A 19,807-nucleotide genomic window follows, 5' to 3' on the forward strand; every position below is an offset into this window, starting at 1 on the left:
AAAGGGGGCAAAATTACTATATTGACGTATTTTCTCGAACTTGTGACCTATTTAGATCGGTATTTTTTTTTTGCTATAAAATCCCAGGATGAAAATTTTCCGCATAAAAAATATGGAGCAGTTTTCGAGCAAAAATACATAAATATATACACAATTATTGTTCATTTAAAGAGAAAAGATATAAGTACTTATATGTTTAGTTTTGTGTTCTTTTTCAAAAACAGCTCCATATTTTTTGGGAAAAATTTGCAACCTAGAAATTTGTGACTTAAGATAATGATCTATAGCCTATAGGTCATGACTTTGAGAACACTCATTAAGCCTTTGTTTTGAACAACAAACCCACATGAGTAACATTATCTTTCTAAGCACACCTCAAGAGCATATAAGCTGTATATTTTGGCCTCTTTTTGTCAGATAAATTTCCATTTTGTAAACTTAACTTCATTTTTCTCTAATTTCAATATGTTAACCCTGGGCCCAGCTATTATCTTGCAAGAATCTGCTAGAAAAAATCTCTAAAGTAATGATAAACAAAAATGAAGAACATAGAAAATACACAGTTAGAATATTTGCGTCAGAAACAATTACAAGTCTAATTCAAAAGTAAAGAGCAAAGAATCATCCAGTCTTCAATACGTGCGACAATGAGGAGCAGAACGAAATATAAATAAAAGTGGAAAACAAAGAAATATGCGATTAAAATATATTCCACAACAACAAAAATACATGGTTAGAAGATAAGCAGTAGCAAAAATTACAAGTAATAGCAAAAAAGTGACTATCCGACCGTTTCAAAATTGAAACGAATAACGAAGATTTTTGCTGTTAGAAGACATGTCACTGCGAAAATCAGAACGAGTCAAGACTCAAAATAAAGAAGAGAGAAATATTACAGTAGAAGAACACCATCACAATATTCTGAGCCAACAAAATGTGGCATAAAACTCAGTAAAAACTGATAAGGTGGCATATACTACGCAACTGACAAATCATTGAGAGCCTTCATCGTCATATCCTGTAGAGTCCTCCATTCCCCAAGGAAATTGTTGCAAACAAACGTGATTCATTTGTAGGTTGCTATTTATAACGAGAATCAATACGTACATACATCCTGGGAAAAATACAGATTCTTCCTCAAAGTTGGGACCCCTTTAAATCCTTTTGGTGGCAAGAAATGTAAATATGCAAGTTAAAAAAAAGAAATTATGTGGCCGATTTCAAAGTCGGGGTCCAGTATTCGACATGGGGTAGGCCTGTATATATATTGATTTTCGTTGTAAGTAGCAACTTCTAAATGAGTTCCCTTTGTTTGCTACTCCTTCCTCGTGAAAATGGAGGGCTCCCCAGAGAATACATATACAGTTGAAGATTCTCAATGGCTTGTTATCAACAGTTGCATAATTCATGGTATCTCTGTAGGTTTGTGCTGGTTTTTTACGCCACATTGTGTTGGTGTCAAAGATTCTGATCTTCTAAAATAATATTTTGCTTTTTTTCACTTCCCTTTTCGACTCGTTCGATTCTTACTATTACGTGTCTTCTAACTGCACAATTTTTTGCTCTTCACTCCATTTTCGACACTCTGATATTGTTTTTCTTGATATCGCTAGTAATTCTCGCTGCCGCTTATCTTTTAACCCAATATTTCCTTGTTCTCAACTTTTATTTTTAGTTTGTTCTACTCCTTGTTGTCGTATGTCTTGTTACCACACATTTCTTTGTTCCTCACTTTTGTTTTTGACTCGTTGTAAGTGTTGCTGACGAAATTATTCTGATTGTACATCTTTCTTCTTCATTTTGTTTTTAGTTACTTTAGAAACCTTTTCAATATCCTTTACCTTAGCTGCTTGGATTGGTCTTATCATGTTTGATGGTTTAGATTGTTCATTTGTCATATAGGTATAATGAAACTACTTAAACAACTTTTGTAAATAGAATAATTACCCTTTGGTATTTTATAACGAGCATTGCTCCTTTTGTAATGTTGCTTGCGTCATAAATATAAAAAGAGTAAGTTCACTCCTGGAGGGAGGGAATTATGTAACTATCCTCATAAAATGTGCTCATAAATGTGAGGTCAGTTATATAAATATTTTCAAAACCAAAGCTTCAAGTGAATTTTTTTTCAAACTTCATTATCTATTATCATTTCAAACTTATCATCTATTATCATTTTTGATGGTCTAGGTTGTTGATGTTTCATGTAGGTATTATGAAACTACTTAAATCACCTTTTGTAAATAGAATAATTTCACTTGGTATTTTATAATAAACTAAGTTGTTTTCGCAATGTTGCATGAGTCATAGACGTTCTTTTGAATATGTTCTCTTGAAGTTCATATGATATTGCATGCGTCATAGATGTACTTATAGAGGTTCTCTTGAGATGTACTCGTAAAGTTGACGTCAATCGTGTGACTTTTCTCGTGAATGATGTTTCTTAAGCAGTTTTGCCTACATTATAGACACTGTAAACGATGCAGCCTCTACTGAGGCAAATGACGTATGTATACTTTTCAAATGTATTCCTAAATAAAACGTCACTCAGATAAATCTTTTTTCAAAAATCAAGGCTTTTCATGAATTTTTTCAAACTTGTGATTTGTGTAGATCGTTTTTTTACGCCAGAATATCCCAGGATACAAAATTTTCCGAAAAAATATGGAGTGGTTTTTGAGAAAAAAATAAGTAAATGTATACATAAATACATACAAAATTATTGCTCGTTTAAAGAGATGATATATATATATATATATATATATATATATATATATATATATATATATATATAGATATATATATATATATTATCTTTTTCAACGAGCAGTAATTGTGTATCTACTTGTGTGTTTCTTTTAACCGTTTATGTAAAATAAAAGTAATTCTGAATATAAAGCCTCTTGAAATAAGAATGTACGAAGGTATTCAAAGGGGCGTGATATAACTTTTTCAAACACCTAACCCTGGAATTGCCGTGAATGGTCTTGCTACTGGTTTTTGGGACTTGTATGGAAGGTTAAAAGTTGAAATCTTACTTATTACGTTTTTTTTTACAAATCCCACTACGAAATAAAGCTTAAAATCATATGAGCATATTTGCTACTTACCTTGAGTCTCTGTCTTCTTTTTTCATCATCCAAACTGGGTAGATGATAATCAACAATTTTCTTAGTGACGTCATCAGTTGGTGACGTAACTCCCAGCTTTTTTAGTTTTGCGTCATACTTATTGTTAAAATTCTGAAATAACAAGCAATTTAGGAAAAGTAATTTGAATTCTGTCAGCTATAAGGATGAAATTCATTTATTCATTAATATTTTCTTCTTCCTTCCTTTTTCAGTAACAGTTTTTTATTGTTCAGTGGTTTCTAAGAGATGAAAAACCATTTAAACAACATTTTAGGTTTTGTTATTTCTAGTTTTTACTGGAATGGAGATGTTTTGGATTTATCTCAAGGATAATAATATCCATACCTTCTCCTGTGTACAAGTAAGAAGGCTGGGAGCCACTGACAACCAAGGGATGGGTTTGGGTGACGCAGTACGGTAAGGGCATTGAAGAACTCAATACAGTGTTTCTATTCTAGGGACTTTCCCCCTATAATAGGGATTTTTTAGGTCTGTTAGAGGTGAACTTTTTTATTTAGGGATAAGGGGATTTTTAGGGATTTTTGTAGGTCTTCTGGATTTCTTTAGGAATTTCTAGGTTTTATTCTAAATTAAGTGCTTATTCACGATATAGCGCATAAATTCATTATTCAATCGAATAAATCATACAGGAAGCTAAATAATAAAAAAGAGAAAAGAGTGGTCCATTACACCTCCCGATAGATGCCAAACTACCCTTTATGCAAACCTACCGCCTTAGAAACTTCCGATTTTGCCCCATATCAGCTGTAGACCTCAGAGCGTTATTATCAAGAGGATATACGTACTTAGTTAATCGCAAAATTACAAATATGTTCTACGCTTCCTATCTTACAATATTTGCTCAGGTTTCTTCATCTTTAAGGTTTTTTACTTTCTATAATCTATCAGTTCATATTTAGATTTTCTCCTGTTAAAACCTTTCAAAGTTTATTTGATATGAATAAACCTCTACATCTGCAAATAGATCAGAAATGGAGTCATTGAAAAAAAGAAGGTAGGTATACATTAAATATTATTTTCTGAATGAACAAAAGAAATCATAAAAAAAATAGGAATTGGTGATTTTCATCAGAAGTTCTGTAATATAACTAGATAGGTTAAATCTATTATAGTTTGATGATGAAGTTGGTAGGGAGTTAGGGGGGAGGGTGAAGTACCTCCTTTGGGAATTTTTTATTGGTTTTAGATTTTACTTCTAATATCTAATGGATACTCCAATAATTCTCCAAATTATCTTGTTTGTAATTAAAATTTCTAAAAGCACGAACAACTTCCAATTCAACAGAGGTTTGCCAGAAAAATTGTTTTACGCATGAGTGTTTTTTCCCGAGGGATGATAATATCGGACTGGTCAGTGGCAATCAGTGTTGCCAGATCGGACGGAGAGGATTATGCTTCTTTGAGCCCAAAATTATGCTTTTTTGGACAGATTTATGCTACGCTTCTATATTTTCCCACGTTTCACGAAAAAGTTGATCAGTTAAGACAAGTCGAATACTGTTTTATCTTAATAAAGGTTCTGAATAGAATATAATCTGATGATAATAGCCTAATAATTTATTTTTAGCCCGCTAAGGGAACAAAAGTTGGGTATAAACAAATGAGGCAAAGAAAAAGGTAAAATAGCATAGAAAATAAGTAAAAAGGCTTTTAAAAAGTAAAATGATCTTCAACTAATATTGTTTATGTTATAAATATTGATGGGGTCACCACAATCACGAGCTCTGTCTCTCCGTGGTGACCCAGTTTATTTTATTTGTTATGCGTATTATATTAATAAATTGAATTTATTTATGTCCAGGGGAAGGATCTTGGTTCACAATTTGGTTTACGTTTTTCGTCTTTTTTCGCAAGTCGTCTTTCTTCTCGAAGCGGTTGGCGGCATGTGAAAAACATAGTGTCTTACATCATCATCAAAATTTTACTACAGATACATTAAAAAAAGAAGGAGAAAATGCGGTTCGTATTCAATGATCTTCTTCATCTTCGCTTTCGGATTCGTCTGCTTGACCAGGGGGTAGGATGGCTACGTAAATGTTCCCGAAATTGTGGAGCTTGATCTGATTGTCTGTAGGGACATATTTGTAGCAAACTGTATCTTTTATTCTTAGTCACAATTTTTTGACCAGCACGGCTCCAATACTATCTTTCTTCTACCTATTCCACTTTTTTGTCTTGAAATCACTGATCCAAGAAAAAAATTCTTTCTGAGTCTGCGCTCGAATGTGATAGGGAGAGCACCCTCTCGGCGAGTTCTGCCAGATCTGGAAAAACTCTTTCGTCGGTAAAGTGTCTCATTTCGCGTATTTTTATCCACATCAAGTCTGTAGTAATTTTGCTCATATCTATCTTTTCGGAGTCACTAAAAGCATACGGCAGCTTGCGCCACTGGGAGTCAATATCTGTGAGTTTTGGGATGAGACTTGGAAATTGGTTCACTACGACACCTAGTGACCTAGTGATTTTGGTAGATTAGAAAACAATATCTGATCAGCATAAGCTTTTTACAAAATCTTTTGGAGTTTTGGCGATAGTTTGGTGTCTAGCTTGTATCAGCTGGTGTGTAGTAGCTATCAAACAATTCTCGAACCATGAACCATTGCCTATGGTTGAAAGGCTAGGCCTAATTGCACAGCAAAATTTTCTCACCGTTCACCACCGACAACAACAACATCAAACCCCTCTATATCTCAAAATTCACCAATCCAATCCAAACAATCACCAGATGTCTTTAAATTCAAATATCTTTCGTGCGCTTTTCTTTGCCATAGACCATAGACCACAGGATCAGAACGAAAAAAATATCAGATGGTTCGTAGTCTGTCGCTGTGCCGAAAATTTTACTTTAGTTTGGTCGAAAAATTCGATAAGCCATCTTTGGTGTTCGTTTTATCAATGTGACGTTATGAGTTGTTCTACATCGTCTTACATTATGCTACAATTATGCTATCTTAAGCAGGATTATGCTTGGATGCTTTTGGTTCCTAATTATGCTACGTTCCGCATAATTATGCTACATCTGGCAAGACTGCATAAAATGCGTCTTTCCCAATGAGAGCCTCGCTCATCAATTTTTCGAATATTCACCGGTAAGTTTGGAAACGCGCGTTCTTTTACTACCAATGCTCCTGATAGATCCCTGCAATCGCTGTTACCAGTATTAGTGTGGAGAAGGTCCGTACGCTACCTCCCTCACTATTGGAGATCTCTAACACCACTAGAGTAACCTGGCAGTACTTCAGGGGTCAGGGTAACCCTAATGCGTCATGGATTTCTACGTGTCCCGGCCTTGTTGGTTTCCAACAACCGGTAGGGTACTGACAAGCGTTCATCCTCCGCAGTAAGAAAATGCCATACTAATTTGCCCAAGACGCCACGCCAAGGACCACGGTTATTAATCTCAAACAATTTCCTGTCTTTCTCTCCTGGAAAGATATTTCATATGACAGGGGTCTCCCTATAAATCCCACTCTCTTTGTAAACGGATAACCTATCTCACTCTAGGCTAATTAAAATAAGCCAAAGTAGAATTGACTATCTTACGTCTTTTCAAATCAAGGTCTACAAAATGTCTTAATAACAATCGTTTTAAGATTAATCAAGGTACTGCATGACACCCATCCATGCAGGGAGGTTCACCTAGCTCTGATCAAACGCAATGAATAGTACTTTTAAATTGAAGTAGAAAATATACCTTTGGATTTTGCACGCTAAATTTATACCTGTGTGAGTCATCACTAGCCTGCCTTTTTCAGATGTTAGCTAGTTAGTGGATTCTTTACAGACGTCTTGTAACAAAAGCTTGACCTCGTAGTTTAAATATTGCAATTGGGGATAAATGAAGTTAAATTCGCAAAAAGGGCATTTTTTGATAAAAAAAAAAAAAACATGGAACCAAACAGCATTAATTTATTAATTATTTATCTTTAATTAATTCTTTCATTTATCTTGTATTAATTATATTTCATTAATATTTAATTGAATAATTCATGTTAATTAGTTTATTAATATGTTTATCTTTGTCTTAGGTTTCAATATGACTCTTTAGTGTCTTTGCAGAACTTCTCTTATGAAAAATTTTGTTTTATTATTAATTGATTTCTGTTCGTTTTATTTGACATAATTTTAGCATTGTTTAATATTAAGCATATTAGTAAAATTATTTATGTATTTTTGCTTCAGAATTAAAATTTTAGATTATAATTTAAATTTTGTACTAAATAATCAGTCAAAATTTTAAACCAACACTAATTTATTGCGAATGATTTTAACAATAATTTAAAAATAATCGAAATTAGTATGGACGGATAAGATAATTGTTACTTGCATGAATTTCTCTCAATCCTTGATGTTTTATAGCACTGAAGCCACCCTAACCCTCATCCTGTGGAAACCCTCCGATTTACAAGTAACTTAATCCATCATTCTATTTGCATAATTTTTACTTAGATATATTTATTTGTTTAGATAAACGCGTGCTAACGTCATTCATTTACAAAAAAAAAGTCTTCCGTTGCTGGAAACATTGATGTTGCAGGACGTTCAACGTTCCTTGACGTTGCAGGACGTCAAGTATCCGATTTTTTTTTAACAACAATCTTTTCTTCAATCGGGTATCAATGGAACCCAATCGGGTATCAAACTAACCCGAAAATCGGGTATCAACATAACCCGATTTTTAGCTTCCTTTGTTGTTATCAATTAAGGCTCTTTTCCTCCTGATGTTTTCATTGAGTTGTCACCATGACCCGGATTTTTAAAGCAGATTAGGTAAACAAAGAATTAAATTTTCAAACCAGAAATTATTTACTGTCCTGACTCAGCCCCGTCGAGAATCTCACAGCAACAGGATGGCAATAATTTAGTCCAATTTGGGTATTCTCTAGTCGATACAAGCATTTGTTTTTCTCTTATTAATTCCTGGGTTGATTCGGTCCAGTTTGTATGTCCAGTAAGCTGTGGAACACAGATTACCGAAAACAATCAAAGATAAAACAAATTTAGGCCGATTTTAAGCGTCATTAAATAAAAAAAAACAAGTTTTTTTAAATGAAAGTATGGAGCGATATATAATGAATAGTAATGGTTACGATTGAGCCGGGTCGCTTCGTTGCCACGTTCGTTACCACGAACTGTTTGATGAATCAATATTTTTGCCATATAGTTACAGACTCTGCGCGTCCTGTGTCTTTCTACATGCCCAGTAGGCAAGGGTATATCCAAGAATTTTTCGGGGAGGGGGAGAGAATTCACAAAACTTTAGAAAACGCATACAAATTTATTTAGATCCTTTTTTGTCACGCTTTTATGAGTCGGGCAATAATTGAGGGGGGGTTATCTTTGTAATCCTCCTGGATACGGCCTTGGTTGTAAGTCCAAACTAAGCTGGAAAAAACAATATTTACAGGTCGATTTTAAGGCAAAATATAGAGATACAACCAATCTTAAAATGTGTTCTACTTGGCCCTATTTCATGTCCTGACGGGTACAAGACTATGAGAAGAAAATCATATCCCTTAAAAAAGAGAAAAATTACCATAACAACTCATGCCGGAAAAAGAAGCTCTGACTTTCCGTTTTTTGGTTGAATATGGAAAGAAGTTAATTTTCAAAGAATAACAAACAAGTGGTAATTCTACAAATGGAACGCTGTTTTGAATTCTAATTATGTTTTATTTGCCGTTCTCTTGAACACGTACATTTAGATTTTCTATGTTAAAATTAAGGTTTGAGGCTTAACAGAATGTTATGCTTGGCAAAGCTAGGTTTTTCTGTTCTGCCATAAATAAATAAAATAAACAAAATGTGGTATATTTAGCAATAAAATATTCATAAATAGAATTTACGTTTAAAATTTATCTAAAATATGCACATTTAAAAAATAAAAAAATTACTTAAAATAGAAAGCCGAACAAATTTCAAGACTGTTTTCCAATGCAATTGGTTAAATATGATTTTATCGGTAAAACAAAAACAGGAAATTATTTAAAAATGATTTCAATATGAGTTTAAAATAAAAATAATAAAAGTTTTACTGATCTTGAAACAAATAACATATTAGACAAAAATTGGCGTTAAATCGAATTCAAAAAACTTAAAAAGAGTTTTTACCGTTCAAATCGTTTAAAGATTAAATAAAGTTAATACACATGGCATATCATGTGTATTACTTGTAATTTGATTCTGCTAAAATGTACCTCTTACCTGTGATAAAGTATCACTGGATCTCAGACATAAACGATAAAAATATTGACCAAAATGGGCTAAATCATTCAACCCTTTTTAAGTTGCGTTGTTTTTACCTAGTCAATTCCCTGATTTGCCTGATTACTATGAATTTCATGAGCCAAATTGGATTTTTACCATCTAGTCAGTGACCCAGCCAACGAATATCTAACCTCACAGGCTTCAACGAGCTAAAGAAGGTTTGAGAGATTTATCAGGGGCAGAATTGGTTGCTGAAAACGGATATAGACTGGCAAAACGAAAATTTTGTGTGCCAGAGGAGATATCACCTAATTTGCACAATCGATGACGTCATCAGCTATATTTTCTGTTTTTCGACCTAGACGAGACGTTTGAACTTAGAATTTAAAGCAGAATTAGGCACCGAGAGAGAAAAGAAAAAATAATGAGCACAATCAGATCTAGCCTCTTAACCATACATTATTAAAACATAATTAACTGGTGACATCATAAACCAACTTTCCTGTACTTTCATTGGAGCTATCTTCAAAGGGGGAGTAGCAGAGAAACTTGAGCTCAACCGGAAGGTGGCAACACCTGTGCAACTCCATTCTGTTAGTGGCGTCAAAACAGACGCCACTTGGAATAAATCAAGGTGCACAGATATTGAATCCTAGCCTCAACAGAATTACGATCAAAATAAAAATTAGCTGCTGAAAGAGCTTTTGATGAAAAAAATAGAAAGAAAAATAAATCTAATGAAAATGATCACAAATTATGCATACATTATTCTTTTTCAGGCAAATTATCACACTTTCTAGCATAAGCACAACAAACATCACAAAATCGAGGAAGGCATTTACAGATCTCGATGCACTTTTTGCTACACCAGCAAAAGAGTTGTGAATATTCCGACGGAAGTGATGAAGCATTCGAAACAACAGGAACAACTTCTTATCCAGAAAATTGCCATCCATAACCCAAAGAACTTGGCAGACATGGTCTTGCAATATATGAGACCTTCCAGATTGCAAACTGATAGTAAGGGCGCTTACAATGTTCCACAAACGCCCCCTATATTGGATGTAATGCTTTGAGCTCCTTCTTATGAGGGTACAAGTGTACTCGTAAATCACTGAGAAAAAATTGACTAGGATCCTTTCCATAAGCGCTGATTATCAGTTTTCTTGCAACATCTTGGAAGGAGAACATACTGCCTTCCGTGAAGGTTTCACCTTTCGATCTGTATTGTACGCTGAATCTCCATGTACAGACTGTTCTTCTTGACGACCACTAGGAATGTTTGTTTTCCTTCGTAGGAAAAGTAACTTGTTGTGTCACACCCCGAAATGCAGTGAATGAACGCCAGGTAGTTCAACATTTTGTTCTCTGGAACCAAAGATCAATGGGGACATAATAATTTGGAAACTTCCCGAGAAGTTGAGAAACAATATGATTTCCAGGAAAAATGCTAAGGAGACGTTGAAATTGCTCCACTAGAACCTTAACTACATCACTATCATTAGAAAAAACATTCACCTTTCAACAGCTATTCCTGAAGCAAAGGAAAAGGTTCAGAACTATTCTGGTGTCCGCTTCCTCATGTGCGCTACGTGGAAATTCCTCGAAACTGAGCGAATCAACATCATGACTTAAACATACCGCTCTAATCCTGTCTTCAAATCCTCAGGCCAGCCATACACGCATGGGGTCGACAGTACTTAAGCTGCTTATATGGTACAATCCCTTTGAGTCCCCGTTTCATAGATTATTTTCATCAAATTTACTTTTGGACAATCTTTGTCCAGTTTCCAATCTTTTAACTCTTCAAGAAGGAGTTGACTGTCGAGCAGCGACCATGTAACTGGTGACACCCACTGCAGTCCTTCAGAGATATATTGCCATAATTTGGATCAGTGTGACCAAACAGTCCATCGTACCTGTCACCTGCTATTTCAGGTATCCCTTTCGAAATAACTTTAAGCAGCCGCTTGGCATAGAGTTCCAGAGTTCTATGTTCAGCTAGTGGCTTTTGGCAAACCAGTGGCATGAAGTCGATAAAAAAAGGCCTCAAGCCAATACAAGCAACGTTCCTCTTCGAAGTTTGGGTTTTCAGGCAATTCACGCTAGCCACTGACCTGCGGCTTGCGTGACCTGTGGCTACCGTGCCAAGTCTGGCACGGTAGACGTAAAACTTCTTCGAAGCGCCAACGTAGAATCCATGAGCTCAAAAATTGAAGGAGCATATGAAGTAGCATTTTGGCTTTATGTAATTATTTCTGTTTTTTGTATTTGTATGAAATAAAAATTTGTCTATCTATCTCTAAAACGATTTATAGCTCAGAAAATTTTTAAGTTTTTTCATTCCACTGTTAGTGCTGGAATCTATCCCACACAAGATTCTCTTCACTGTCACAAGCTCCGTAAAAAATGCACTTTATCCAACGACATTCGTTTTTTATCCAGATATTTTTGAAGCAAAGTCAATTGGGGTAACGTCAACTTTTTACAATGCTTCTTTATACCCTTTGACATACTTGGCCACAGCTTCAAATCCTCGGTCCTCAGTTGCAAGTAAGGAGCATGCAACCGATCAACTGGCCTGCTCATTGGTTAATGAATTCATAAGGATTTCTTCAGTTGTAGTAAAGGGGTCTGTGTGACAGTGCAATACGGACACGGCCGTTTTTGCAAGCATCATTTGCTTTTCGGTGCACTTCTAGCTATCTTCGTGATGCGGAGAATCAAACTCTGAAGTTTCATTTATATTAATGAGGTCAAACAAAGCAGAAAAAACTGAAGCAACAAAAGGTATGGTATTAATTTACTTTGCGACTGCTAGTTGGCTTGTTGTAACACTAACCAGACCAGAATTTCCTTGCGAATCAAGATTTATGGGGTGTTCAACAGTATGATCCGATGGCACAAGGTTAAACGAGCCTGGTCACCTTTTCACATTGAATAGGCCTCTTTCAAATAAGTCTTGCACTTCATCCTGCATGTTCCTCATCTCGAAGATGTACTGCATCAGATACTTAGTCTATAGTGTTTGCTTAACAAGAGGCCATACACAAGCTTTACAAAAATACAAAGCTACCTATGACTGCTATTTATTGTCCTAGGCTATCCCAGACGTCCAAAGTATGTCCTTGTTATCATCAGGCCACTGCTGGAGAAGTCTAACAGTTAGTAAAACACTCAGAACCAATTCCTTGGCCTAAAAAAACTAGCTAGCTTTGATGCAGTTAGCAGGAAAATTTTCAATATATACTCAAATGATATAGGTTACATTTGAAATTGATTCTTTAAACTTCTTCAGTAATAAAAAACATTTGAATAGCCGTGATTTAACTAGGAAACCCTCATTAAAATATTTTAAAGAAGAAATCGAGGACAGAAAAGCACAAGCACTAAATTGCTGGTTCCACAAAATTGTTTTAGTTGGACGTCTGCATTACATACTTCTTGTCTCTGTCAGTTAGTCAGTCCTTTATTAGCTTTAAAATCTTTGATTATCAACAAAGTGATGACACCAACGTTCGTGCAATGAGATCGCATTGCTAGGTAACGCTTCCGTGAAATTTATGCCAAGTGCATAAGTATAGCACAAAGAGGGTGTCTGAGCGTGGAAAAATCCGGGTCGCATCGGGGGAGTTAGGGTGGGGGGATAGAAATTGCAAAAAGTACTCAGTACTGCACATAGTATAGCTTTTTCATGCTAATGCTGATCAGCTGAAGAACTTATAAAATCTTAATGCTTGCTAGTGCAGAATTAAGGCAAAGTAATGTGAAAGGTAGGGTGGAGAGATAATACTCCCCCTCCACTCTTGAAATCCCTCATTAGTGGAATTGGATCTGAAAAGCAACTCATGGGGAAATATTCTACCAGACAAAATGCTCAAAACAGCTGCCCAAAATGAAAATATTCACAATCTTTGTTTTTTCCCTATTTCGGCAAATACGACCTTTTTGCAATTTTCGTAAGATATTTTGAATAAGCCACCAGATATTTTTTTTCTGCCTGAGATTCATATTCAAACTTTTTTTCTAGCTCGTTGAAGCCAGGTGACTTTTTCTAGCAACCTTACTTTATCGTGGGTCCTTGACTAATCTCTTGACTAATTCAACCTGGCAGTGCTATTTCTAAACATAAACTGAAGTCAAATATCGTGAGGCCTAGACAAAGGCTCCAATAGTGCTTCTGTATAGGTGTACACAAGTTAAGTGTGTGAGGGAAGGGGTTCAATATTATGATGATAGCGATCAAAATATTTTAAAAATCTATATTCAAGCTAACATTTTTCCAGGAGAATTGTAATGGTGCTAGTTCACGAAAATGTAGAGGGGTGGGCATGTGTGTTTCTCAAAATCTATTGGGGGGATGTTGTTACCACGTTCTGTGGATGAAGGATAACAAATTTCCGAAGATTATCCTTTTCGGCCAACCGTCTGGGGCTACAAAGAAAGCAAGTCGTCCTCGTCTGAAGTCGGAGTATGTCATAAAAGAAAGATCTAAAGGAAATGGGAATTTCCTGGGAGGGTGTAAAGATAGAGGCCTTGAATAGATTAGGTTCGAGAAGGAGCGTGGGTAGTTGTTTTGGCCTCAGGCGGCTTGGGGCTGCAGTGAATTATTAGTAGTAGTAGTTGCAGTAGTAGTATTTAGTGATGCTGCTCAAAAACAAGTATTTTTCAATAAGATACCAAAAAAATGTCAAAATTCAAGGGGACATCCTCCCCACGACCCAATTGATACCTGTGAAAAAATTTCACTCAGATAAAATGTAGACAGGAAATTTCATATTTATGTGAAGGCCTCCGACCATAGAATTGATGGGAAAGGCTTTTAGGAATCAAACAGTTCGTGGTAACGAACTGTAGTAAGGAGCGATCCGGCTCAATAGTAACCAAAACTCTAAAAAATTCAATTTTGATATCAATAGCTACATCAAAAGAATCGCATTTTAATGCTGATTTTAAATATATAAGTTTCATCAAGTTTAGTCTTAGCCATCACAAGATACGAGCCTGAGAAAATTTGCCTTATTTAGGAAAATAGGGGGAAACACCCCCTAAAAGTCGTAGGATCTTAACGAAAATGACACCATCAGATTCAGCGTATCAGAGAACCCTACTGTAGAAGTTTCAAGCTCCTATCTACAAAAATGTGGAATTTTGCATTTTTGCCCGAAGACAAATCACGGATGCGTGTTTATTTGTTTGTTTTTTTTTGTTTTTTTTTCCCCAGGGGTCATCGTATCGACCAAGTGGTCCTAGAATGTCGCAAGAGGGCTCATTCTAACGGAAATGAAAAGTTCTAGTGCCCTTTTTAAGTGACCAAAAAAATTGGAGGGCATCTAGGCCCCCTCCCACGCTCATTTTTTCCCAAAGTCAACGGATCAAAATTTTGAGATAGCCATTGTGTTTAGCATAGTCGAAAATCATAATAACTATGTTTTTGGGGCATGACTTGCTCCCCCACAGCCCCTGGGAGAGGGGTTGCAAGTTACAAACTTCAACCAGTGTTTACATATAATAATGGTTATTGGAAAGTGTACAGACGTTTTCAGGTTTTTTTTTTTGGTTTTGGGGGTAGGGTTGAGGGAGGGGGCTATGTGGGAGTATCTTTCCTTGGAGAAATATGCCATGGGGGGAAAAAATTCAATGAAAAGGGCGCAGGACGAATCTGGTCACGTTGGAAAAAAAAGTCAAATTAAGAGCTTAATATACAATGCTGGGTGTTCGGAGCTTCTCTATTATGGAGTATAATTTGAAAATAACACAACTATACGAGCGATAAAACATATATACCACAACCATAACTCAACTAACAAAAGAACTGCTAAGAGATAACACAACTATAAAGCGAAAACAGGTGAAAACTAACGGGAAAATAAACGAACTAAGAGGTGGAAGGGGCCCAGAGAAAAAATATAATCCTTTTTCAATTTTGAGCCTAACTTCCGCAAAGGAGTAATAATGTCAGAAGCCCCGAAATACCGAATTATTTTCTTTTCAAACAGTTCGTGGTAAGGAACTGTAGTAAGGGGCGACCCGGCTCAAAAGGAAACGAAACTCTAAAAAACAGAATTTTGATGCTAAAAGATACATCAAAAGATTCGAATTTTTACGCTGATTCTAAATATTAAGTTTCAATTTATTTAGTCTTTGTCATCAAAAGTTACGAGCCTGAGAAAATTTGCCCTATTTTGGAAAAAAGGGGGAAACATCCATTAAAAGTCACAGAATCTTAACGAAAATCACACTATCGCATTCGGTATATCAGAGAACTCTATAGCAAAAATTTCAAGCTCCTATCTAAAAAATGTGGAATTTTGTATTTTTTTTGGCAGAAGACAAATCACGGGTGCGTGTTTATTTATTTTTTTTTTTTTTTTTTTTTTTTCCCAGGGGTCATCTTATTGACCAAGTGGTCCTTGGATGTCGCGAGAGGGCTCATTCTAACGGAAATAAAAAGTTCTAGTGCCCTTTTTAAGTGACCAAAAAATTGGAGGGCAAAAAGGCCCCCTCCCATGCTCATTTTTTTCCAAAAGTCAACAGATTAAAATTTTAAGGTAGCCATTTTGTTCAGCATAGTCGAAAACCATAATAACTATGTCTTTGGGAATGACTTACTCCCCCACAATCCCTGAGGGAGGGGCTGCAAGTTACAAACTTTGACCAGTGTTTACATATAGTAATGGTTATTGGGAAGTGTACAGACGTTTTCATGGGGATTTTTTGGTTTGGGGGGTGGGGTTGATGGGAGAGGGCTTTGTGGGAGGATCTTTCCTTTGAGGAATATGTCACGGGGGAAGAAAAATTCAATGAAAAGGGCGCAGGATTTTCTAGCATTACTATAAAAAAAACAATGAAAAAATAAACATGAAAACGTTTTTTCAAATGAAAGTAAGGAATAGCATTGAAATTTAAAACGAACAGAGATTATTACGCATATGAGGGGTTCTAAAAATACTTTAGCATAAAGAGCGAGGTATTTAGCAGGAGATAGATACCTCGCTCTTGATGCTAAAATATTTTTAGTGATTTCAACTATTTATTCTACGGCCTTTTTGATTCAGGGGTCATTCTTAAAGAATTGGGACAAAACTTACGATTTAGTGTAAAGAGCGAGGTATTAACGAGGGTACCAACCCCCTTGTACACATAATAAAAATATAAGAATATAAAAGTTTGCTACGTAAGTTAATTCTTAAGTTACGTATATTTTTTACTAATAAAAACGTTCGTTGAATATTAAAAGTTCTAGTAGCCTTTTTAAGTAACCGAAAAATTGGAGGGCAGCTAGGCCTCCTTCCCCACCCCTTATTTCTCAAAATCGTCTGATCAAAACTAAGAGAAAGCCATTTAGCCAAAAAAAAATTAATATACTAATTTCATTTCAATAATTTATGTGGGGAGAGCCAAAATCAAACATGCATTAATTCAAAAACGTTCAGAAAATAAATAAAAAAAACTAGTTTTTTTAACTGAAAGTAAGGAGCGACATTAAAACTTAAAACGAACAGAAATTACTCCGTATATGAAATGGGTTGTCCCCTCCGCAGTCCCACGCTCTTTACGCTAAAGTTTTTAATTGTTTTAAAAAGTAGAATTGTGGCAAAGAGTCAAACTTTAGCGTAAAGAGCGAGGGACTGCGGAGGGGACAACCCATTTCATATACGGAGTAATTTCTGTTCGTTTTAAGTTTTAATGTCGCTCCTTACTTTCAGTTAAAAAAACTAGTTTTTTTTTATTTAATTAGAGTAGAGATCGTGAAACATTTAAAACAAACGCAACAGAAAAAACTGAATTTGCTTTGGGATACCTCTGGTTTCTGAATTTAAAATTTGTCGTGTTTTGGACCCCGGTCATGGGTAGTCCAGAAATAGCTTCTCAGAAATTCAAAACCCCACAAGGTACCTCCCCCCTAATTTTTGGCTCTTTATTGCGACTAAATAAACACTAAAGGGTCTCGTTCGCTTATCTATCTCGTTTTGCAGTCTTGCAATTGTTCAATTTTCTTTGTTTCATATATGATTGTCCTGCTTTTTGCTTCTTTTTCATTAAGAGGGAACGAGAAAGGGGAAGAACTAGGGAGGCATTTTAGAGTAACCTACGTACTAATTTTTGTAAGATATTTAAGAAGAAAAATATTCAGAATTGCCTCTGCAACGATAATTTGAGTCAGTAGTTTTTTTTATTCCATGTAAGCTAGCTACCCCTTTCCTCACCCCTAGCTTTCCTCACCTCCTACAAAATGTCTCTGACTGTGGCCATTGTTGTAAGCGAATTACGCTGTATATATAATATTATGCTCTATTTAAGATTGTTTGTAGAGTCTTAATGCTGCCTTGGACAGACAACCATAGTAATCTAAAACCAATTAAATAATTAGGAGAGAATAATACACAATATATGAATAAAAAAATACACAATTGATACTATTGACTGGGATGCTACTTGTTTGAAAATCAAATCCTCAGTTTTGAAGTCTTATCCAAGGGGGAAGGGGGTAGCGTTTAAAAAAATCTTATTGTTCTAATTAAACGACCCTTATCTTTCATGAGTCGTTCTTAAGGAATTAGGAAAGAATGTCAAATCTTAGCGTAAAGAGTGAGGTACTGAGGAGGGGGTAATCCCCCTCATATATATATAATGGTTTCTATTTGTTTTAAGCTTCGATTTTGCTCCTTACTATGAGTTTAAAAAACATTTTTTATTTAATGTTTAATTATCTTTTAAATTGTGGCGAGAAATCTGGCACCCTCTCCATGATAAATACCCCGACCACGGGAAATCCCTCTATGGAAAGTTTATCCAACGTAAAAAATTCCCCCTCCTGATAGGAAAATTTTCCTCAGACAATTCCGATCTCGCTGAAAGTTCCCCCAGAATATTTCTTGCAGACGACTCTGGGTGAGAATTTTTCTTTAGCACACTTTCAATTGAGTAAGACTTTAATTTATTATTTTTTTTCCAGCTATGCTGGAAATATACCCCTCCGTAAAATTATTCTGTAAATCCCTGCTCCTCTCCCTCCCCTTCTAGAAGAAATTTGTCCCCGTAGAAAATTCTCCCTGCAGAATTTATCCCTTGAAAAAATTCCCAGTAAAAGTTCTTCCGCGAAGAATCCCCACTGCGGAAAGATAATCTAGGCAATTCCACACCGGCAAAAATTTCCCCAGACAATTCCTCTTAACATCTCTGCTTGTAAATTGATTGGGCAAAGAAAAAGTAAGACAAACTAAAAGAAAACATCGTGCAAGAATTCTGGCAGTGTAAAATTTTCCCTGGAAAGTCTACCCCCCCCCAGAAATTTTCTACCCAAGGAAAATTCTCCCTATAAGAAATCCCCTAGCAGAAAATTCTTCCTCTTCCCTTCTACCAAAAGCAATGTCTTAATAATTCTCAATAACAAATTCTATACGTAAGGAATGAGAAAATTCAATGACTCACATACGTTTCCTGAGAGGCTATGGGGGGGGGGGGGTCATATTATCCCCAAAGGCACAGTTACTAGGCCTTTCAACTACGCAGAAGAAAATGCAGAAGAGCCCTCTCTCGATATTCTAGGACTATTGGTTCAATACAATCACACCCGAAAAAAATAAACATGCATCCGCGCTCTTTCTTCTGGCAAAAAATACCGAAGTCCACATTTTTGTAGATGGGAGCTTCAAACCCCTACAGTAGGGTTCTCTAATGTGCTGAATCTGATAGTGAGATATTTATTTTAATATTCCTTACCTTTTAGGGGTATTTTCCTCTTTTTTAAAAATCTGGTAAATTTTCTCAGCCTCGTAGTTTTTGATGGGTAAGACTAAACTTAACGAATCTTAAACATTTGGATTCAGCATAATAAACGGATTCTTTTGATGTATCTATTGTTATGAAAATTCCATATTTTAAGGTTTCGGTTACTATCGATTTGCATCTCTCCTTATTTACAGATCGTTACCACGAACTGTTAGAAGACAAAATAGTAAAATATGTTCTGTTGGACAACACTAGAATCGTTAAATACGCTCAAAGCGAATCGAGAATTGTTAAACTCCTCGTGTACTCATTTCTGGATGTGCTACCAAAGTGGATATTTAAAAACTGAAAAATAATAAATATCATTTCTCAACATTTTTAATGTTAAAATAGGACCTCCCTAAGTCCTATTTTATACATCAGCAAAATCTGTCTTCCGACAGCCCAAATGTCCTTTCACGACCGAACTGTCCCATCACAACCACGACTTTAACTTTTGTCAAGTACTTAGAAGAAAAATACCTTAATAATTGCATCTGCGTTAAGATCTTCAGAGTCGGGTGTTGTAATTATGCGACGACGACGGGGTATATTATCAAGGTCCTTCATCAACCCGTCTATTTCATCATCTAGGGCACTACGGGTCGGTCCTAGAAAAGAAAAGAAGCCTTGCATAAAAACTTTAATTTTCCCATTGCAAGGTCACAACAGCC

The 19,807-nt window shown here is 35.6% G+C and overlaps 1 protein-coding gene across 1 annotated transcript in view; it reads right to left on the reverse strand.

The window, feature by feature from the left end:
- The window catches only part of LOC136028376 (uncharacterized), a gene marked incomplete in the record, with an annotated part of 76,736 nt that overhangs the window by 11,938 nt on the left and 44,991 nt on the right, over positions 1–19,807 (reverse strand). The window contains 2 exon segments of the mRNA XM_065706176.1: positions 3,111–3,242; positions 19,617–19,744. Of these exon segments, the coding sequence (XP_065562248.1) occupies positions 3,111–3,242; positions 19,617–19,744 (260 nt within the window).

This window comes from Artemia franciscana, chromosome 6 (genome assembly GCF_032884065.1).
Source record: "Artemia franciscana chromosome 6, ASM3288406v1, whole genome shotgun sequence".
Taxonomy (NCBI): domain Eukaryota; kingdom Metazoa; phylum Arthropoda; class Branchiopoda; order Anostraca; family Artemiidae; genus Artemia; species Artemia franciscana.